Source organism: Oncorhynchus keta, chromosome 10, assembly GCF_023373465.1.
Source record: "Oncorhynchus keta strain PuntledgeMale-10-30-2019 chromosome 10, Oket_V2, whole genome shotgun sequence".
In the NCBI taxonomy this organism is placed as follows: Eukaryota; Metazoa; Chordata; class Actinopteri; order Salmoniformes; family Salmonidae; genus Oncorhynchus; species Oncorhynchus keta.
The window spans coordinates 15195904-15219333 of NC_068430.1; the positions used below are offsets into that span (position 1 = coordinate 15195904).

Consider the following 23430-nt stretch of genomic DNA (forward strand, 5'->3'; position numbering starts at 1 on the left):
GTTTGTATATCGTTTTAATAATTCATGCCTTTAGAAAATGTATTTTCACACTGTGCAGTTTGTTCTTTTCTAGACGTCTGTACGTCTGTCTTTCCCCAGGTGAATGTTCTATGTGGTGACTGAGTGAGTCACCCATATGTGAAGGTGTTGGCTACGTGTTGATTAAATGTCACTGACTGTGTCACTCATAGTTTCTGTCGGTCTCTACTCCTCACAGCCATGTCCAGCTACCTGTACATCGTCAAGTCTGAGTTCCCATTGGTCATCCAGGCCTTCAGTAGGGCAGACCCCACGGCTGAGTGAGTACTATTTTTGGTCTGTCCACTAGATCTAACATGTCTCTACATTCCAGGCCCACAGTAGGCAAATGTTGAACATAGAAAATGCAAGAGTAGAGTGGATGTGATTCCTAATTTTGCATGTAAGTGAGACATGTTTGTTCTATAAAGTATATCGGAATGTTCCACAACGTTGTTCCCTGCTAAACGCCCAGATGAAGGCCCTGTCTGCCTGTGGAGCTGTAGCTGGTAGCTTTGCATGGACCCTGGTTCACCTGGCATTGCCTTGTATTCCAGGTGAGAGGTGGGGCAGGGGTGGGAGCCTGCTGTCTGAGAGAACAGAGAGGAATGTCAGGAATGGCTAGCACACGTCTCTTCGACGACCCATGGGTTGTGGTGACAACGCCTTCAAACAGAAGTGTTGTGGTGGTGTTTTGGGCACCCCTACGGTCCATGGCTGTCTGAAGTGGTTTCCTGCACTCCTTCTCCCTCTGGATGGATCTAAAAACAAACCCTGGACTGGACACGACAGGGACTGCAGAGAGCTGAGCCCTGTCCTGCCTTACCCAGCCAGTCAGCCAGCCAGCCAGGCTGCTTTAGGAAACATCACAGCTCTCTTCTCTATTAGCCTGGCCAAAGGGCTCAGCCCTGCATCAAAGCACACTGGCTGTAGTTGACACGGGGGAGCTGAATACATGAAAGAAATGCACAGTAGTGCAGCCAGAAGAGCAGTGAAAATGGCTCATATTTATCTCAATGGTGTTGGCCTCCTGACAAATGGAGGTGAGATGAGACGGCTTCTCCGTCCGTCCTCTGTGCTCTGGCTTAGAGCCCTCTGTTATCCAGCTAGTCTGATGCTCAGACCATGTGTCTCAGTGGGTTTCTGTGTGTCCTGTAGCTAAGTGATTGTAGTGTGTTGAACTGTTGTTATGGGTGTGCGTTTCATTTCTGGGAGAGTGCAGGTATTTCTCCATGGGGATATTAAGAGTTCTCTGAAGGCCTGTCATCACCCTTTGTTGTTGATGAGGAGGGGTGTGACAGGGTCAGATTGTGACGCGTGTGTGTGTGTGTATTTGGGGAAGGATCAAATACATATCAAGCAAACACACATACACACATTCTCAGGTGACAGCTGAGAGCTGTCTGGACTGGGGGAGCAGCCTCAGTTCAGGTCACACTAAAGGACAGGTCAACTCAGGCACAAACACATAGACAGGAAACTTTATGTCCAGACATTTAAACAGTACACACACAACAGTACGCATACACAATAGTACACACACACACAACAGTACGCAAACACAACAAGTACGCACACACAACAGTACGCACACACAACAGCATGCACACAACAGCATGCACACACCCATACTTCTTTAGCTCCCTCTATACATACATGGTCAGTACATCATATTCTCTGGTTTCAGGTGCTTTTACATTTGTGGAGTAAGGGTTTGTTTATGGCCCAAGGTTATTAAAATAGAAATGGGTTTACAGTGATTCATACAGTGTGTCTGATTGGATAAGTGCCTGTCACTCACTCTCACACAGAATAGTAGAGTGCTACATATGAAGGAACAGGATAGTAGAGGGCAACAGGAAGGAAGAGGATAGTAGAGGGCTACATCTGAAGGAAGAGGATAGTAGAGACTACATCTGAAGGAAGAGGATAGTAGAGGGCTACATCTGAAGGAAGAGGATAGTAGAGGCTACATCTGAAGGAAGAGGATAGTAGAGGCTACATCTGAAGGAAGAGGATAGTAGAGACTACATCTGAAGGAAGAGGATAGTAGAGGCTACATCTGAAGGAAGAGGATAGTAGAGGCTACATCTGAAGGAAGAGGATAGTAGAGACTACATCTGAAGGAAGAGGATAGTAGAGACTACATCTGAAGGAAGAGGATAGTAGAGACTACATCTGAAGGAAGAGGATAGTAGAGACTACATCTGAAGGAAGAGGATAGTAGAGACTACATCTGAAGGAAGAGGATAGTAGAGGCTACATCTGAAGGAAGAGGATAGTAGAGACTACATCTGAAGGAAGAGGATAGTAGAGGCTACATCTGAAGGAAGAGGATAGTAGAGACTACATCTGAAGGAAGAGGATAGTAGAGACTACATCTGAAGGAAGAGGATAGTAGAGGCTACATCTGAAGGAAGAGGATAGTAGAGGCTACATCTGAAGGAAGAGGATAGTAGAGGCTACATCTGAAGGAAGAGGATAGTAGAGACTACATCTGAAGGAAGAGGATAGTAGAATCTACATCTGAAGGAAGAGGAGAGTAGAGGCTACATCTGAAGGAAGAGGATAGTAGAGACTACATCTGAAGGAAGAGGATAGTAGAGGCTACATCTGAAGGAAGAGGATAGTAGAGGCTACATCTGAAGGAAGAGGATAGTAGAGACTACATCTGAAGGAAGAGGATAGTAGAATCTACATCTGAAGGAAGAGGATAGTAGAGGCTACATCTGAAGGAAGAGGATAGTAGAGACTACATCTGAAGGAAGAGGATAGTAGAGACTACATCTGAAGGAAGAGGATAGTAGAATCTACATCTGAAGGAAGAGGATAGTAGAGGGCAACATGAACGAAGAGGATAGTAGAGACTACATCTGAAGGAAGAGGATAGTAGAGGCTACATCTGAAGGAAGAGGATAGTAGAGGGCAACATGAACGAAGAGGATAGTAGAGACTACATCTGAAGGAAGAGGATAGTAGAGGCTACATCTGAAGGAAGAGGATAGTAGAGGGCAACATGAAGGAAGAGGATAGTAGAGAGTACATCTGAAGGAAGAGGATAGTAGAGACTACATCTGAAGGAAGAGGATAGTAGAGACTACATCTGAAGGAAGAGGATAGTAGAGGCTACATCTGAAGGAAGAGGATAGTAGAGACTACACCTGAAGGAAGAGGATAGTAGAGGGCAACATGAAGGAAGAGGATAGTAGAGACTACATCTGAAGGAAGAGGATAGAAGAGGCTACATCTGAAGGAAGAGGATAGTAGAGACTACATCTGAAGGAAGAGGATAGTAGAGGCTACATCTGAAGGAAGAGGATAGTAGAGACTACATCTGAAGGAAGAGGATAGTAGAGGGCAACATGAAGGAAGAGGATAGTAGAGACTACATCTGAAGGAAGAGGATAGTAGAGGCTACATCTGAAGGAAGAGGATAGTAGAGACTACATCTGAAGGAAGAGGATAGTAGAGGCTACATCTGAAGGAAGAGGATAGTAGAGACTACATCTGAAGGAAGAGGATAGTAGAGGCTACATCTGAAGGAAGAGGATAGTAGAGGCTACATCTGAAGGAAGAGGAGAGTAGAGGCTACATCTGAAGGAAGAGGATAGTAGAGGCTACATCTGAAGGAAGAGGATAGTAGAGGGCTACATGAAGGAAGAGGATAGTAGAGGGCTACATATGAAGGAAGAGGATAGTAGAGGGCTACATATGAAGGAAGAGGATAGTAGAGGGCTACATATGAAGGAAGAGGATAGTAGAGGGCTACATATGAAGGAAGAGGATAGTAGAGGCTACATCTGAAGGAAGAGGATAGTAGAGGCTACATCTGAAGGAAGAGGAGAGTAGAGGCTACATCTGAAGGAAGAGGATAGTAGAGGCTACATCTGAAGGAAGAGGATAGTAGAGGGCTACATGAAGGAAGAGGATAGTAGAGGGCTACATATGAAGGAAGAGGATAGTAGAGGCTACATATGAAGGAAGAGGATAGTAGAGGGCTACATATGAAGGAAGAGGATAGTAGAGGGCTACATATGAAGGAAGAGGAGAGTAGAGGGCTACATCTGAAGGAAGAGGATAGTAGAGGGCTACATATGAAGGAAGAGGATAGTAGAGGCTACATCTGAAGGAAGAGGATAGTAGAGGCTACATCTGAAGGAAGAGGATAGTAGAGGGCTACATCTGAAGGAAGAGGATAGTAGAGACTGACTACATCTGAAGGTAGAGGATAGTAGAGGGCTACATCTGAAGGAAGAGGATAGTAGAGGGCTACATTTGAAGGAAGAGGATAGTAGACACTACATATGAAGGAAGAGGATAGTAGAGGCTACATCTGAAGGAAGAGGATAGTAGAGACTACATCTGAAGGAAGAGTGTAGTAGAGGCTACATCTGAAGGAAGAGGATAGTAGAGTCTACATCTGAAGGAAGAGGATAGTAGAGGCTACATCTGAAGTAAGAGGATAGTAGAGGGCTACATATGAAGTAAGAGGATAGTAGAGGGCTACATATGAAGGAAGAGGATAGTAGAGGCTACATCTGAAGGAAGAGGATAGTAGAGACTACATCTGAAGGAAGAGGATAGTAGAGGCTACATCTGAAGGAAGAGGATAGTAGAGACTACATCTGAAGGAAGAGGATAGAAGAGGCTACATCTGAAGGAAGAGGATAGTAGAGACTACATCTGAAGGAAGAGGATAGTAGAGGCTACATCTGAAGGAAGAGGATAGTAGAGACTACATCTGAAGGAAGAGGATAGTAGAGGGCAACATGAAGGAAGAGGATAGTAGAGACTACATCTGAAGGAAGAGGATAGTAGAGGCTACATCTGAAGGAAGAGGATAGTAGAGACTACATCTGAAGGAAGAGGATAGTAGAGGCTACATCTGAAGGAAGAGGATAGTAGAGACTACATCTGAAGGAAGAGGATAGTAGAGGCTACATCTGAAGGAAGAGGATAGTAGAGGCTACATCTGAAGGAAGAGGATAGTAGAGGCTACATCTGAAGGAAGAGGATAGTAGAGGCTACATCTGAAGGAAGAGGATAGTAGAGGCTACATCTGAAGGAAGAGGATAGTAGAGGCTACATCTGAAGGAAGAGGATAGTAGAGGCTACATCTGAAGGAAGAGGAGAGTAGAGGCTACATCTGAAGGAAGAGGATAGTAGAGGCTACATCTGAAGGAAGAGGATAGTAGAGGGCTACATGAAGGAAGAGGATAGTAGAGGGCTACATATGAAGGAAGAGGATAGTAGAAGCTACATATGAAGGAAGAGGAGAGTAGAGGGCTACATCTGAAGGAAGAGGATAGTAGAGGGCTACATATGAAGGAAGAGGATAGTAGAGGCTACATCTGAAGGAAGAGGATAGTAGAGGCTACATCTGAAGGAAGAGGATAGTAGAGGCTACATCTGAAGGAAGAGGATAGTAGAGGGCTACATCTGAAGGAAGAGGATAGTAGAGACTGACTACATCTGAAGGTAGAGGATAGTAGAGGGCTACATCTGAAGGAAGAGGATAGTAGAGGGCTACATTTGAAGGAAGAGGATAGTAGACACTACATATGAAGGAAGAGGATAGTAGAGGCTACATCTGAAGGAAGAGGATAGTAGAGACTACATCTGAAGGAAGAGTGTAGTAGAGGCTACATCTGAAGGAAGAGGATAGTAGAGTCTACATCTGAAGGAAGAGGATAGTAGAGGCTACATCTGAAGTAAGAGGATAGTAGAGGGCTACATATGAAGTAAGAGGATAGTAGAGGGCTACATATGAAGGAAGAGGATAGTAGAGGCTACATCTGAAGGAAGAGGATAGTAGAGACTACATCTGAAGGAAGAGGATAGTAGAGGCTACATCTGAAGGAAGAGGATAGTAGAGTCTACATCTGAAGGAAGAGGATAGTAGAGGCTACATCTGAAGGAAGAGGATAGTAGAGGGCTACATATGAAGGAAGAGGATAGTAGAGGGCTACATATGAAGGAAGAGGATAGTAGAGGCTACATCTGAAGGAAGAGGATAGTAGAGGCTACATCTGAAGGAAGAGGAGAGTAGAGGCTACATCTGAAGGAAGAGGATAGTAGAGGCTACATCTGAAGGAAGAGGAGAGTAGAGGCTACATCTGAAGGAAGAGGATAGTAGAGGCTACATCTGAAGGAAGAGGATAGTAGAGGGCTACATGAAGGAAGAGGATAGTAGAGGGCTACATATGAAGGAAGAGGATAGTAGAAGCTACATATGAAGGAAGAGGAGAGTAGAGGGCTACATCTGAAGGAAGAGGATAGTAGAGGCTACATATGAAGGAAGAGGATAGTAGAGGCTACATCTGAAGGAAGAGGATAGTAGAGGCTACATCTGAAGGAAGAGGATAGTAGAGGCTACATCTGAAGGAAGAGGATAGTAGAGGGCTACATCTGAAGGAAGAGGATAGTAGAGACTGACTACATCTGAAGGTAGAGGATAGTAGAGGGCTACATCTGAAGGAAGAGGATAGTAGAGGGCTACATTTGAAGGAAGAGGATAGTAGACACTACATATGAAGGAAGAGGATAGTAGAGGCTACATCTGAAGGAAGAGGATAGTAGAGACTACATCTGAAGGAAGAGTGTAGTAGAGGCTACATCTGAAGGAAGAGGATAGTAGAGTCTACATCTGAAGGAAGAGGATAGTAGAGGCTACATCTGAAGTAAGAGGATAGTAGAGGGCTACATATGAAGTAAGAGGATAGTAGAGGGCTACATATGAAGGAAGAGGATAGTAGAGGCTACATCTGAAGGAAGAGGATAGTAGAGACTACATCTGAAGGAAGAGGATAGTAGAGGCTACATCTGAAGGAAGAGGATAGTAGAGACTACATCTGAAGGAAGAGGATAGAAGAGGCTACATCTGAAGGAAGAGGATAGTAGAGACTACATCTGAAGGAAGAGGATAGTAGAGGCTACATCTGAAGGAAGAGGATAGTAGAGACTACATCTGAAGGAAGAGGATAGTAGAGGGCAACATGAAGGAAGAGGATAGTAGAGACTACATCTGAAGGAAGAGGATAGTAGAGGCTACATCTGAAGGAAGAGGATAGTAGAGACTACATCTGAAGGAAGAGGATAGTAGAGGCTACATCTGAAGGAAGAGGATAGTAGAGACTACATCTGAAGGAAGAGGATAGTAGAGGCTACATCTGAAGGAAGAGGATAGTAGAGGCTACATCTGAAGGAAGAGGATAGTAGAGGCTACATCTGAAGGAAGAGGATAGTAGAGGCTACATCTGAAGGAAGAGGATAGTAGAGGCTACATCTGAAGGAAGAGGATAGTAGAGGCTACATCTGAAGGAAGAGGATAGTAGAGGCTACATCTGAAGGAAGAGGAGAGTAGAGGCTACATCTGAAGGAAGAGGATAGTAGAGGCTACATCTGAAGGAAGAGGATAGTAGAGGGCTACATGAAGGAAGAGGATAGTAGAGGGCTACATATGAAGGAAGAGGATAGTAGAAGCTACATATGAAGGAAGAGGAGAGTAGAGGGCTACATCTGAAGGAAGAGGATAGTAGAGGGCTACATATGAAGGAAGAGGATAGTAGAGGCTACATCTGAAGGAAGAGGATAGTAGAGGCTACATCTGAAGGAAGAGGATAGTAGAGGGCTACATCTGAAGGAAGAGGATAGTAGAGGGCTACATATGAAGGAAGAGGAGAGTAGAGGGCTACATCTGAAGGAAGAGGATAGTAGAGGGCTACATATGAAGGAAGAGGAGAGTAGAGGGCTACATATGAAGGAAGAGGATAGTAGAGGGCTACATATGAAGGAAGAGGATAGTAGAGGGCTACATATGAAGGAAGAGGATAGTAGAGGCTACATCTGAAGGAAGAGGATAGTAGAGGCTACATCTGAAGGAAGAGGATAGTAGAGGGCTACATCTGAAGGAAGAGGATAGTAGAGACTACATCTGAAGGAAGAGGATAGTAGAGGGCTACATCTGAAGGAAGAGGATAGTAGAGGGCTACATATGAAGGAAGAGGATAGTAGAGACTACATATGAAGGAAGAGGATAGTAGAGGCTACATCTGAAGGAAGAGGATAGTAGAGACTACATCTGAAGGAAGAGGATAGTAGAGGCTACATCTGAAGGAAGAGGATAGTAGAGTCTACATCTGAAGGAAGAGGATAGTAGAGGCTACATCTGAAGTAAGAGGATAGTAGAGGGCTACATATGAAGTAAGAGGATAGTAGAGGGCTACATATGAAGGAAGAGGATAGTAGAGGCTACATCTGAAGGAAGAGGATAGTAGAGGCTACATCTGAAGGAAGAGGATAGTAGAGGCTACATCTGAAGGAAGAGGATAGTAGAGGGCTACATATGAAGTAAGAGGATAGTAGAGGGCTACATGAAGGAAGAGGATAGTAGAGGGCTACATATGAAGGAAGAGGATAGTAGAGGGCTACATATGAAGGAAGAGGATAGTAGAGGGCTACATATGAAGGAAGAGGATAGTAGAGGGCTACATATGAAGGAAGAGGATAGTAGAGGCTACATATGAAGTAAGAGGATAGTAGAGGGCTACATATGAAGGAAGAGGATAGTAGAGGCTACATCTGAAGGAAGAGGATAGTAGAGGCTACATCTGAAGGAAGAGGATAGTAGAGGGCTACATGAAGGAAGAGGATAGTAGAGGGCTACATATGAAGGAAGAGGATAGTAGAGGCTACATATGAAGGAAGAGGATAGTAGAGGGCTACATATGAAGGAAGAGGATAGTAGAGGGCTACATATGAAGGAAGAGGAGAGTAGAGGGCTACATCTGAAGGAAGAGGATAGTAGAGGGTACATATGAAGGAAGAGGATAGTAGAGGCTACATCTGAAGGAAGAGGATAGTAGAGGCTACATCTGAAGGAAGAGGATAGTAGAGGGCTACATCTGAAGGAAGAGGATAGTAGAGACTACATCTGAAGGAAGAGGATAGTAGAGGGCTACATCTGAAGGAAGAGGATAGTAGAGGGCTACATATGAAGGAAGAGGATAGTAGAGACTACATATGAAGGAAGAGGATAGTAGAGGCTACATCTGAAGGAAGAGGATAGTAGAGACTACATCTGAAGGAAGAGGATAGTAGAGGCTACATCTGAAGGAAGAGGATAGTAGAGTCTACATCTGAAGGAAGAGGATAGTAGAGGCTACATCTGAAGTAAGAGGATAGTAGAGGGCTACATATGAAGTAAGAGGATAGTAGAGGGCTACATATGAAGGAAGAGGATAGTAGAGGCTACATCTGAAGGAAGAGGATAGTAGAGGGCTACATATGAAGTAAGAGGATAGTAGAGGGCTACATGAAGGAAGAGGATAGTAGAGGGCTACATATGAAGGAAGAGGATAGTAGAGGGCTACATATGAAGGAAGAGGATAGTAGAGGGCTACATATGAAGGAAGAGGATAGTAGAGGGCTACATATGAAGGAAGAGGATAGTAGAGGGCTACATCTGAAGGAAGAGGATAGTAGAGGCTACATCTGAAGGAAGAGGATAGTAGAGGGCTACATGAAGGAAGAGGATAGTAGATGGCTACATATGAAGGAAGAGGATAGTAGAGGCTACATATGAAGGAAGAGGATAGTAGAGGGCTACATATGAAGGAAGAGCATAGTAGAGGCTACATCTGAAGGAAGAGGATAGTAGAGGCTACATCTGAAGGAAGAGGATAGTAGAGGGCTACATCTGAAGGAAGAGGATAGTAGAGACTACATCTGAAGGAAGAGGATAGTAGAGGGCTACATCTGAAGGAAGAGGATAGTAGAGGACTACATATGAAGGAAGAGGATAGTAGAGACTACATATGAAGGAAGAGGATAGTAGAGGCTACATCTGAAGGAAGAGGATAGTAGAGCGCTACATATGAAGCAAGAGGATAGTAGAGGCTACATCTGAAGGAAGAGGATAGTAGAGTCTACATCTGAAGGAAGAGGATAGTAGAGGCTACATCTGAAGTAAGAGGATAGTAGAGCGCTACATATGAAGTAAGAGGATAGTATAGGGCTACATATGAAGGAAGAGGATAGTAGAGGCTACATCTGAAGGAAGAGGATAGTAGAGGGCTACATATGAAGTAAGAGGATAGTAGAGGGCTACATGAAGGAAGAGGATAGTAGAGGGCTACATATGAAGGAAGAGGATAGTAGAGGGCTACATATGAAGGAAGAGGATAGTAGAGGGCTACATATGAAGGGAGAGGATAGTAGAGGGCTACATATGAAGGAAGAGGATAGTAGAGGGCTACATATGAAGGAAGAGGATAGTAGAGACTACATCTGAAGGAAGAGGATAGTAGAGGGCTACATGAAGGAAGAGGATAGTAGAGGGCTACATCTGAAGGAAGAGGATAGTAGAGGGCTACATATGAAGTAAGAGGAGAGTATAGGGCTACATGAAGGAAGAGGATAGTAGAGGGCTACATGAAGGAAGAGGATAGTAGAGGGCTACATATGAAGTAAGAGGATAGTATAGGGCTACATATGAAGGAAGAGGATAGTAGAGGCTACATCTGAAGGAAGAGGATAGTAGAGGGCTACATATGAAGTAAGAGGATAGTAGAGGGCTACATGAAGGAAGAGGATAGTAGAGGGCTACATATGAAGGAAGAGGATAGTAGAGGGCTACATATGAAGGAAGAGGATAGTAGAGGGCTACATATGAAGGGAGAGGATAGTAGAGGGCTACATATGAAGGAAGAGGATAGTAGAGGGCTACATATGAAGGAAGAGGATAGTAGAGACTACATCTGAAGGAAGAGGATAGTAGAGGCTACATCTGAAGGAAGAGGATAGTAGAGGGCTACATGAAGGAAGAGGATAGTAGAGGGCTACATATGAAGTAAGAGGATAGTAGAGGGCTACATGAAGGAAGAGGAGAGTAGAGGGCTACATATGAAGGAAGAGGATAGTAGAGGCTACATATGAAGGAAGAGGATAGTAGAGGGCTACATGAAGGAAGAGGATAGTAGAGGGCTACATCTGAAGGAAGAGGATAGTAGAGGGCTACATATGAAGTAAGAGGAGAGTATAGGGCTACATGAAGGAAGAGGATAGTAGAGGGCTACATGAAGGAAGAGGATAGTAGAGGGCTACATATGAAGTAAGAGGATAGTAGAGACTACATCTGAAGGAAGAGGATAGTAGAGGCTACATGAAGGAAGAGGAGAGTAGAGGCTACATATGAAGGAAGAGGAGAGTAGATGCTACATATGAAGGAAGAAGGTAGTAGAGGCTACATATGAAGGAAGAGGAGAGTAGAGGGCTACATATGAAGGAAGAGGATAGTAGAGACTACATCTGAAGGAAGAGGATAGTAGAGGGCTACACATGAAGGAAGAGGAGAGTAGAGGGCTACATATGAAGGAAGAGGATAGTAGAGGGCTACATATGAAGGAAGAGGATAGTAGAGGGCTACATGAAGGAAGAGGAGAGTAGAGGCTACATCTGAAGTAAGAGGATAGTAGAGGGCTACATGAAGGAAGAGGAGAGTGGCCCGTTCCTGTAGGTTCATGCTCTACAACATCCGCAGAGTTCGACCCTGCCTCACACAGGAAGCGGCGCAGGTCCTAATCCAGGCACTTGTCATCTCCCGTCTGGATTACTGCAACTCGCTGTTGGCTGGGCTCCCTGCCTGTGCCATTAAACCCCTACAACTCATCCAGAACGCCGCAGCCCGTCTGGTGTTCAACCTTCCCAAGTTCTCTCACGTCACCCCGCTCCTCCGCTCTCTCCACTGGCTTCCAGTTGAAGCTCGCATCCGCTACAAGACCATGGTGCTTGCCTACGGAGCTGTGAGGGGAACGGCACCTCAGTACCTCCAGGCTCTGATCAGGCCCTACACCCAAACAAGGGCACTGCGTTCATCCACCTCTGGCCTGCTCGCCTCCCTACCACTGAGGAAGTACAGTTCCCGCTCAGCCCAGTCAAAACTGTTCGCTGCTCTGGCCCCCAATGGTGGAACAAACTCCCTCACGACGCCAGGACAGCGGAGTCAATCACCACCTTCCGGAGACACCTGAAACCCCACCTCTTTAAGGAATACCTAGGATAGGATAAGTAATCCTTCTCACCCCCCTTTAAGATTTAGATGCACTATTGTAAAGTGACTGTTCTACTGGATGTCATAAGGTGAATGCACCAATTTGTAAGTCGCTCTGGATAAGAGCGTCTGCTAAATGACTTAAATGTAAATGTAAATGTAAATGAGAGTAGAGAGCTACATATGAAGGAAGAGGAGAGTATAGGGCTACATATGAAGGAAGAGGATAGTAGAGGCTACATCTGAAGGAAGAGGATAGTAGAGGGCTACATGAAGGAAGAGGATAGTATGTACAGTACAGTATATACAAAATCATAGACAGCTGGATAGAACATAAGGTAAGGTACTCTTCCTCAAAGACAGAGCAGGAGATGGACAGGTGGATCAAAAGTGGGTTTGACACAGGGTCAAGACCCCCCCACCCCCACCTCCTGATCTCTAATAAAACATGATCATAAAGATTAAAATGCCATGAAAGGTTGTGCTTCCTGCTTCCTAGGGACTCTCTAAAGTTTCTCCAGCCTTGCTCTCCACACAAGAGCAGACGCGCCCACGTACAGTGGGGCAAAAAAGTATTTTGTCAGTCACCAATTGTGCAAGTTCTCCCACTTAAAAAGATGAGAGAGGCCTGGAATTTTCATCATAGGTACACTTCAACGATGACAGACAAAATGAGAAAAAAATCCAGAAAATCACATTGTAGGATTTCTTTATGAATTTATTTGCAAATTATGGTGGAAAATAAGTATTTGGTCAACAACAAAAGTTTATCTCAATACTTTGTTATATACCCTTTGTTGGCAATGACAGAGGTCAAACGTTTTCTGTAAATCTTCACAAGGTTTTCACACACTGTTGCTGGTATTTTGGCCCATTCCTCCATTCAGATCTCCTCTAGAGCAGTGATGTTTTGGGGCTGTTGCTGGGCAACACAGACTTTCTACTCCCTCCAACACGGATTTTCAACTCCCTTCTAAGGGGTTGAGATCTGGAGACTGGCTAGGCCACTCCAGGACCTTGAAATGCTTCTTACGAAGCCACTCCTTCGTTGCCCGGGCGGTGTGTTTGGGATCATTGTCATGCTGAAAGACCCAGCCACATTTCAACTTCAATGCCCTTGCTGATGGAAGGAGGTTTTCACTCAAAATCTCACGATACATGGCCCCATTCATTCTTTCCTTTACACGGATCAGTCGTCCTGGTCCCTTTGCAGAAAAACATCCCCAAAGCATGATGTTTCCACCCCCATGCTTCACAGTAGGTATGGTGTTCTTTGGATGCAACTCAGCATTCTTTGTCCTCCAAACACGACGAGTTGAGTTTTTACCAAAAAGTTATATTTTGGTTCCATCTGACCATATGACATTCTCCCAATCTTATCCAAATGCTCTCTAGCAAACTTCAGACGGGCCTGGACATGTACTGGCTTAAGCAGGGGGACACGTCTGGCACTGCAGGATTTGAGTCCCTGGCGGCGTAGTGTGTTGCTACTTTGGTCCCAGCTCTCTGCAGGTCATTCACTAGGTCCCCCTGTGTGGTTCTGGGATTTTTGCTCACCGTTCTTGTGATAATTTTGACCCCACGGGGTGAGATCTTGCGTGGAGCCCCAGATTGAGGGAGATTATCAGTGGTCTTGTATGTCTTCCATTTCCTAATAATTGCTCAAACATTTGATTTCTTCAAACCAAGCTGCTTACCTATTGCAGATTCAGTCTTCCCAGCCTGGTGCAGGTCTACAATTTTGTTTCTGGTGTCCTTTGACTGCTCTTTGGTCTTGGCCATATTGGAGTACACTGTATTCCATAGGCCAGCCCTGTTTGTTGTATGGCCTGGCTCACAGAGAGTGTTAAGAATAACCGGTTTAGCAGCTTAACCAGAGACCCTCTGATACCCAGGCTTTAGAAGACAATATGCTTTAGTCTATAGGCAGTGGCGGATCAAGCTTGTATGGCTCCCTGGGCGAAACCCCCCTTCAGCACCATTCTATACTAACTGTCATTTTTATTCAGACATTTGGAACAACGCAAATTAATAATCATAACATTTAAAATTATATAAATAAACTCAGCAAAAAAAGACACGTCCTCTCACTGTCAACTGCGTTTATTTTCAGCAAACTTAACATGTGTAAATATTTGTATGAACATAAGATTCAACAACTGAGACATAAACTGAAGACGTTCCACAGACATGTGACTAATAGAAGTGGAATAATGTGTCCCTGAACAAAGGGGTGGTTCAAAATCTAAAGCAACAGTCAGTATCTGGTGTGGCCACCAGCTGCATTAAGTACTGCAGTGCATCTCATGGACTGCACCAGATTTGTCAGTTTTTGCTGTGAGATGTTGCTCTTCGCTGGCCATGGCAGAACACTGACATGACGGACCCTCCACCAGAGTACAGGCCTCGGTGTAACGCTCATTCCTTCGATGATAAACGCAAATCCGACCATCACCTAAAAAAAGAAACGTCCCTTTTTCAGGACCTTGACATTCAAAGATAAAAGCAGTGAGGGGACGTTTCTTTTTTTGCTGAGTTTAGCTTGTTCCCTTGATGTTAATGTTACTAGCTTGTTTCCTTGTGGTTATTTATTGTAACTAGCTTGTTCCCTTGGTGTTAATGTTACTAGCTTGTTTCCTTGATGCTAATGTTACTAGCTTGTTTCCTTGGTGTTATTGTTACTAGCTTGTTCCCTTGTGGTTATTTATTGTAACTAGCGTGTTTCCTTGGTGCTAATGTTACTAGCTTGTTTCCTTGGTGCTAATGTTACTAGCTTGTTTCCTTGGTGTTATTGTTACTAGCTTGTTCCCTTGGTGTTAATGTTACTAGCTTGTTTCCTTGTGGTTATTTATTGTAACTAGCGTGTTCCCTTGGTGTTAATGTTACAAGCGTGTTTCCTTGGTGTTAATGTTACTAGTTTGTTCCCTTGTGGTTATTTATTTAACTAGCTTGTTCCCTTGATGTTAATGTTACTAGCTTGTTTCCTTGGTGCTAATGTTACTAGCTTGTTTCCTTGGTGTTATTGTTACTAGCTTGTTCCCTTGTGGTTATTTATTGTAACTAGCGTGTTCCCTTGATGTTAATGTTACTAGCTTGTTTCCTTGGTGCTAATGTTACTAGCTTGTTTCCTTGGTGTTATTGTTACTTGCTTGTTCCCTTGTGGTTATTTATTGTAACTAGTGTGTTCCCTTGGTGCTAATGTTACTAGCTTGTTTCCTTGTGCTAATGTTACTAGCTTGTTTCCTTGGTGTTATTGTTACTAGCTTGTTCCCTTGGTGTTAATGTTACTAGCTTGTTTCCTTGTGGTTATTTATTGTAACTAGCGTGTTCCCTTGGTGCTAATGTTACTAGCTTGTTTCCTTGGTGCTAATGTTACTAGCTTGTTTCCTTGTGGTTATTTATTGTAATTAGCGTGTTTCCTTGGTGTTAATGTTACTAGCTTGTTTCCTTGTGGTTATTTATTGTAACTAGCGTGTTCCCTTGGTGCTAATGTTACTAGCTTGTTTCCTTGGTGTTAATGTTACTAGCTTGTTCCCTTGTGGTTATTTATTGTAACTAGCATGTTCCCTTGGTGCTAATGTTACTAGCTTGTTTCCTTGGTGCTAATGTTACTAGCTTGTTTCCTTGGTGCTAATGTTACTAGCTTGTTTCCTTGGTGTTAATGTTACTAGCGTGTTTCCTTGGTGTTAATGTTACTAGCGTGTTTCCTTGGTGTTAATGTTACTAGCGTGTTCCCTTGGTGCTAATGTTACTAGCTTGTTTCCTTGGTGCTAATGTTACTAGCTTGTTTCCTTGGTGCTAATGTTACTAGCTTGTTTCCTTGGTGTTAATGTTACTAGCGTGTTTCCTTGGTGTTATTGTTACTAGGTTGTTCCCTTGGTGTTAATGTTACTAGCTTGTTTCCTTGTGGTTATTTATTGTAACTAGCGTGTTTCCTTGGTGTTAATGTTACTAGCTTGTTCCCTTGTGGTTATTTATTGTAACTAGCATGTTCCCTTGGTGCTAATGTTACTAGCTTGTTTCCTTGGTGCTAATGTTACTAGCTTGTTTCCTTGGTGCTAATGTTACTAGCTTGTTTCCTTGGTGCTAATGTTACTAGCTTGTTTCCTTGGTGTTAATGTTACCAGCTTGTTTCCTTGGTGCTAATGTTACTAGCTTGTTCCCTTGTGGTTATTTATTTAACTAGCGTGTTCCCTTGGTGCTAATGTTACTAGCTTGTTTCCTTGGTGCTAATGTTACTAGCTTGTTTCCTTGGTGTTAATGTTACTAGCTTGTTTCCTTGGTGCTAATGTTACTAGCTTGTTTCCTTGGTGTTAATGTTACTAGCTTGTTTCCTTGGTATTAATGTTACTAGCTTGTTCCCTTGTGGTTATTTATTTAACTAGCTTGTTCCCTTGATGTTAATGTTACTAGCTTGATTCCTTGGTGCTAATGTTACTAGCTTGTTTCCTTGGTGTTAATGTTACTAGCTAGTTTCCTTGGTGTTAATGTTATTAGCCTGTTCCCTTGGTGTTAATGTTACTAGCTTGTTCCCATGGTGTTAATATAACTAGCTTGTTCCCATGGTATTAATGCTATTAGCCTGTTCCCTTGGTGTTAATGCTATTAGTCTGTTCCCTTGGTGTTAATGTTATTAGCCTGTTTCCTTGGTGTTAATGCTATTAGCCTGTTCCCTTGGTGTTAATGCTATTATCCTGTTTCCTTGGTGTTAATGCAATTAGCCTGTTCCCTTGGTGTTAAGGTTATTAGCCTGTTTCCTTGGTGTTAATGCTATTAGCCTGTTCCCTTGGTGTTAATGTTACTAGCTTGTTCCCATGCTGTTAATGTTACTAGCTTGTTCCCATGGTGTTAATATAACTAGCTTGTTCCCATGGTGTTAAGGTTATTAGCCTGTTCCCTTGGTGTTAATATAACTAGCTTGTTCCCATGGTATTAATGCTATTAGCCTGTTCCCTTGGTGTTAATGCTATTAGTCTGTTCCCTTGGTGTTAATGTTACTAGCTTGTTCCCTTGTGGTTATTTATTGTAACTAGCATGTTCCCTTGGTGCTAATGTTACTAGCTTGTTTCCTTGGTGCTAATGTTACTAGCTTGTTTCCTTGGTGCTAATGTTACTAGCTTGTTTCCTTGGTGCTAATGTTACTAGCTTGTTTCCTTGGTGTTAATGTTACCAGCTTGTTTCCTTGGTGCTAATGTTACTAGCTTGTTCCCTTGTGGTTATTTATTTAACTAGCGTGTTCCCTTGGTGCTAATGTTACTAGCTTGTTTCCTTGGTGCTAATGTTACTAGCTTGTTTCCTTGGTGTTAATGTTACTAGCTTGTTTCCTTGGTGCTAATGTTACTAGCTTGTTTCCTTGGTGCTAATGTTACTAGCTTGTTTCCTTGGTGTTAATGTTACTAGCTTGTTTCCTTGGTATTAATGTTACTGTCTTGTTCCCTTGTGGTTATTTATTTAACTAGCTTGTTCCCTTGATGTTAATGTTACTAGCTTGATTCCTTGGTGCTAATGTTACTAGCTTGTTTCCTTGGTGTTAATGTTACTAGCTAGTTTCCTTGGTGTTAATGTTATTAGCCTGTTCCCTTGGTGTTAATGTTACTAGCTTGTTCCCATGGTGTTAATGTTACTAGCTTGTTCCCATGGTGTTAATATAACTAGCTTGTTCCCATGGTGTTAAGGTTATTAGCCTGTTCCCTTGGTGTTAATATAACTAGCTTGTTCCCATGGTATTAATGCTATTAGCCTGTTCCCTTGGTGTTAATGCTATTAGTCTGTTCCCTTGGTGTTAATGTTATTAGCCTGTTTCCTTGGTGTTAATGCTATTAGCCTGTTCCCTTGGTGTTAATGCTATTATCCTGTTTCCTTGGTGTTAATGCAATTAGCCTGTTCCCTTGGTGTTAAGGTTATTAGCCTGTTTCCTTGGTGTTAATGCTATTAGCCTGTTCCCTTGGTGTTAATGTTACTAGCTTGTTCCCATGGTGTTAATGTTACTAGCTTGTTCCCATGGTGTTAATATAACTAGCTTGTTCCCATGGTGTTAAGGTTATTAGCATGTTCCCTTGGTGTTAATATAACTAGCTTGTTCCCATGGTATTAATGCTATTAGCCTGTTCCCTTGGTGTTAATGCTATTAGTCTGTTCCCTTGGTGTTAATGTTATTAGCCGGTTTCCTTGGTGTTAATGCTATTAGCCTGTTCCCTTGGTGTTAATGCTATTATCCTGTTTCCTTGGTGTTAATGCAATTAGCCTGTTCCCTTGGTGTTAAGGTTATTAGCCTGTTTCCTTGGTGTTAATGCTATTAGCCTGTTCCCTTGGTGTTATTGTAATTAGCTTGTTCACAGGACAGCGGCAGCAGCAGGACATGGCCGAGCAAGCCTGAGGTGTTTCACATAGACACTGTTGTGGCAAGACTTATTAAAAACCAATTAGATGTTAGGAATGGTTCTCTCAGACTGAGCCTGGGGTGAACAGTTACTGGCCCTCAACCTGTCCCAAGCCACCATGTGATCTGACCATGGGGTCACCCTGTGTCCAACATTCTCAGCGCTGAGAATGCAACGTGACACATCTCAATGCCTGTTGACGTGCACATGGAGACCGTTATGGATTATTAGTGGCTATTTAGAAGCCTCAAATCCGTCTGGATCACTCACGTATGTTATGATGTAGCAGACCTCCCAGATGAGGATAGAGCATATAGAGAGCACTGTCCTTGCCTGTGTTTTGCTGGAGGCAGGGAGCTCATACTGGTGCTCAGGTCAAGGCCCTGTGGAAGGAAAATATGCTTGGGTGGAAAGTATGTGTGGGGTGGGTCCCTATATGCTACCCTTATTGGAACTATCAACGCCCATGTAAATCAATAGCCTTATATAAGAGAGTGCTTCAGACCCCCGTGACAGATGAAAGAGCAATGTCACGCAGAAACAATAGTCAGAAATAGACATATTTCCCCAATAAGCCCAACAGGCTTCCACTGTAAACCTAGCCTGGCTCTTACATAATAGACCAGAGCAGAACTATTAGACAGACTATATTCTGACTCTCTGGCAGTGACTCAATCAATCAGAACATTTAGTGTGGTGTTATGCAATTTCTCTCTAATACTGTAAGTTATCTCCCTTCTCTCTCTCATGTACACAACATACATGCACATACTTTGGCAGGGGTGATGTCAACGAGGTGGGCTGAGTTGTTTGGTCCAAGCACTTCCCCAAAAGTTGCCAATTGACAAACGGACAGCTGAACTCCAATGGGGGATCATATATGGGGTGATAGACACCAATATAAATTTGGTGCACCTAGAGCCAAGCGTTTAGGAAGGTTGTCTGTTTTGTTCTGAGTTTTTTGTCAGAAGTAGCCAAGCTAGCCATCTAGAAGACCAGAAAGAACTGCACGGACAGGCTTTTCATCCATACATAGGGCCTTCAGAGGGGGTTGTGCTCTGTTGACAATGAGGGGGATCTTGTCCTCACATAAACACTCTCAAATGTCTGTTTTTTCTTACATGAGCACGGTGGTGCATGATTACTGAGGGTTGAATGTTCATGTGCTGACTCAATAAAGGGGATTTTAAAATTCTCTCTCTGCCTGTCTCTCTCTCTCTCGCTCTTAGTTTGTGGTACCTGAATGGGAACTACCTGGTGATCATGGTCTCCATTAGCGTGATCCTTCCTTTGGCCCTGATGAAGCAGCTGGGTGAGTTGCACCTCTTCTTCTCCCTTCTAACCTCTTTGTTTTCCCGCAAAATAACAGCAAGCTCATATGTGACACTAACCACGTAATAAACCTGGGTTGTCCACAACACACAACTGAATACTGTGTTAGCTAACTAAGCTAAAGGCCAGCCGTTAGGCTCTGGGAGCTAACATGATTCTTCGGGTCTCAGGCAAGGCTAGTCATCAAGAGAGTGTAGTTCACTGAACCACCTCCACTACATAAGGACATATGCACAGCTGTCCTGCTGGGCCAGATCTTATGAAAGCCTCAGATAGCTTTACATGAGGTTATAACAGGTACATGTGTTTAGATGTGAGAGCTACACTCTTACTGAAGCAAGGTGGAGGTGAAGGTGGAGGAATACTGCAGGGTGTATTAAGGCTTCCATTGCCGTGTGGAGGTCCTGACAGCATTGTCAACTCTCCTGGGTCACACAGCAACCAATCAGACCCTCACACCGCTCCTGCTCTCCTGGCCCGGTATTGGCTCTGCCGTGGAAACGGCAAGGATCAAATTAGCCTCCTATGTCTCTATGGAGCCCAGAAACACAGAGTCGTAGACGACCAAGTCAACGCTAACACAGATGAGATGCTGCATTGTGGTGCGGTTACACACACACACACACACACACACACACACACACACACACACACACACACACACACACACACACACACACACACACACACACACACACACACACACACACACACACACACACACACACACAGTGCAACACAATGTGTGTGTTGCACTGGCAATCATGATTGGTCCACACCCCTGCAGCACATTTTAAGAAATGAAGCGCAGCAATCTCCTCCTGTCACTGGTACTTATTTCCATGTTAAAGGCATGTAATTGGATGTGGTCTTTCCACCATTAGTAGCCTACATCTAGTGTGACCACCAAACTTAAATAGCTCACAATTCAATTCCATTATTTCTAATATGTCATTGTTTTGTGCTCTACAGGCTACCTGGGCTATACCAGTGGTTTCTCCCTTAGCTGCATGGTCTTCTTCCTCAGTGCGGTACGTTTGTTTCTTCACTCTGCTCTCCTTCCTCTCCCCCTTCTCTCATTCCTCTCTCCCTCCTCTCTCCTCCCTTTGCTTCCTCGCCTCCTCCCTCCCTTGTTCATCTCATTCCTCTCCCTTCCTCTCATGGACTGAGTCATCTAATCATAAGAAATAGCTTTTCTGAGCTCCATAATACTCCCTCTCCTTCCCTCCTCCTTCCTCCCTCATCCCTCCTTCATCTCTCATACTCATGTCTATTCCCTGTGTGTGTATGACACTGATCTCAGACATGTTGCTGTGTTGCTTGATGTGTATCCTACCTCTCTCCTCCTCCTATTCCAACTCCCTCTATCACTCCTCCCCTCCTCCTCCCCCTCTCTCCGTCTATCCCTTCTCCTCCTCCTCTCTCTCTCTCTCTCTCTCTCTCTCTCTCCCTCTACCCATCCATCCATCCATCCTCCTCCTCTCTCTCCCCCCATCTCTCCTCTCCCTCCTCCTCTTCTCTCTCTCCTCTCTCCTCTCCCTCTCTCCATCCCCCTTCTCCTGTCTCTCTCCCTCTATCCCTTCTTCTCCCCATCTTCTCTCTCTCTCTCCCTCCCTCTCCCTCTATCCATCCTCCTCCTCTCTCTCCCCGATCTCTCCTCTCCTCTCCCTCCTCCTCCTCTCTCTCCCTCTATCCCTCCTCTCCCCTTTTCCCTCCTCCTCCCATTCTCCTCTCTCTCCCTCTATACCTCGTTCTCCTCCTCCTCTCGCTCTTCCTCTATCCCTCCCCCTCCTCCTTCTCTATCCCTCCTCCTCCCTCTCTATCTCTCCTCCCCCTTTTCCTCCTCTTTTCTCTCTCCCTCTTCCCCCTTCTCCTCCTCCTCCTCTCAATTTAAATTAAATTGAAGGGGCTTTATTGGCATCGGATTGGCAAGTTTACATTGCCAAAGCAAGTGAAATAGATGATAAACAAAAGTGAAATAAACAATAAAAATATGAACAGTAAACATTACACTCACAAAAGTTCCAAAAGAATAAAGGCATTTCAAATGTCATATTATGTGCAAATAATTACTGGTTCTTCACTGGTTGCCCTTTTCTTGTGGCAACAGGTCACACAACTTGCTGCTGTGATGGCACACTGTGGTATTTCACCCAATAGATATGGGAGTTTACCAATTTGTTTTCAAATGATTGTGGGTTTGTGTAATCTGAAGGAAATATGTGTCTCTAATATGGTCATACATTTAGCAGGAGGTTAGGAAGTGCAGCTCAGTTTCCAACTCATTTTGTGGGCAGTGTGCACATAGCCTGTCTTCTCTTGAGAGCCAGGTCTGCCTACGGCGGCTTTTCTCAATAGCAAGGCTATGCTCACTGAGTCTGTACTTCCTCTGTAGGTGATCTATAAGAAGTTCCAGATCCCCTGTCCGTTTGAGGAGTTCTCTGCAGCCAATCACACGGTCTCTCACCTGGACATCCACCTGAACGTCACTGATAACCACGCTCTCCATGATAATGGTCTGTTGCACGAGGTGGATGACTCCCACTGTGGTGCAAAAATGTTCACCATGAACTCTCAGGTACAGAAGACCAGACCACAGGGCCAATGTTTCACCAGCCCTGGGCTAGGGTTAGGACTGTTTCCCAAATGGCACCCTATTCCCTATATAATGCACTACTTTTGACCATAGTCAAGCTCATTAGGTGTTTGTGTTTTTCCTTCACAGACAGCATACACCATCCCCATCCTGGCCTTTGCCTTTGTGTGCCATCCTGAGGTTCTGCCTATCTACACTGAGCTCCGCAAGTGAGTATGCCTACCTTACCCAACCTTGTTCCATCTGTCTCCACACGGTGCCTCCCTAGTGTCAGCACTAAACCTCTGTTCATAGGTTCCTACATGCATATAGAATATGGTGCATTTGGAACGAATTCAGACCCCTTGATCTTTTCCATATTTTGTTACATTACAGCCTTATTCTAAAATGGATGAAATCGTTTTTTGTCCTCATCAATCTACACACAATATTCCATAATGACAAAGTGAAAACAGGTTTTTAGAAATGTTTGCAAATGAATAAAAAATAAAAAACAGAAATACCTTAATTACATAAGTATTCAGAACCTTTGCTATGAGAAATTGAGCTCAGGTGCATCTTGTTTCCATTGAAGTTGATTGGAGTCCACCTGTGGTGAATTCAATTGATTCGACATGATTTGGAAAGGCACACACCTGTCTATATTAGGTTCCACAGCATGTCAGAGCAAAAACCAAGCCAAGAGGTCGAAGGAATTGTCTGTAGAGCTCGAGACAGAATTGTGTCGAGGCACAGATCTGGGGAAGGGTACCAAAAAATGTCTGCAGCATTGAAGGTCCCCAAGAATACAGTGGCCTCCATCATTCTTAAATGGAAGAAGTTTGGAACCACCAAGACTCTTCCTAGAGCTGGCCGCCCGGCCAAACTGAGCAATCGGGGGGGAGACGGGCCTTGGTCAGGGAGGTGACCAAGAACCCGATGGTCACTCTGACAGAGCTCCAGAGTTACTCTGTGGAGATGGGAGAACCTACCAGAAGGACAACCATCTCTGCAGCACTCCACCAATCAGGCCTTTATGTTAGAGTAGCCAGACAGAAGCCGCTCCTCAGTAAAAG

General features: G+C 44.0%; 1 protein-coding gene across 4 annotated transcripts in view; it reads left to right on the forward strand.

Annotated features, from left to right (window-relative positions):
- slc38a3b (solute carrier family 38 member 3b) overlaps positions 1-23430 on the forward strand; it is an 81122-nt gene that overhangs the window by 39256 nt on the left and 18436 nt on the right. For all 4 annotated transcript variants that reach the window (XM_052526538.1, XM_052526537.1, XM_052526539.1 and 1 more), the window contains 5 exons: positions 218-299; positions 19677-19759; positions 20752-20810; positions 22175-22357; positions 22505-22584. In XM_052526538.1, coding sequence (XP_052382498.1) covers positions 218-299; positions 19677-19759; positions 20752-20810; positions 22175-22357; positions 22505-22584 — 487 coding nt within the window. The remainder of the gene's footprint in view (positions 1-217; positions 300-19676; positions 19760-20751; positions 20811-22174; positions 22358-22504; positions 22585-23430) is intronic.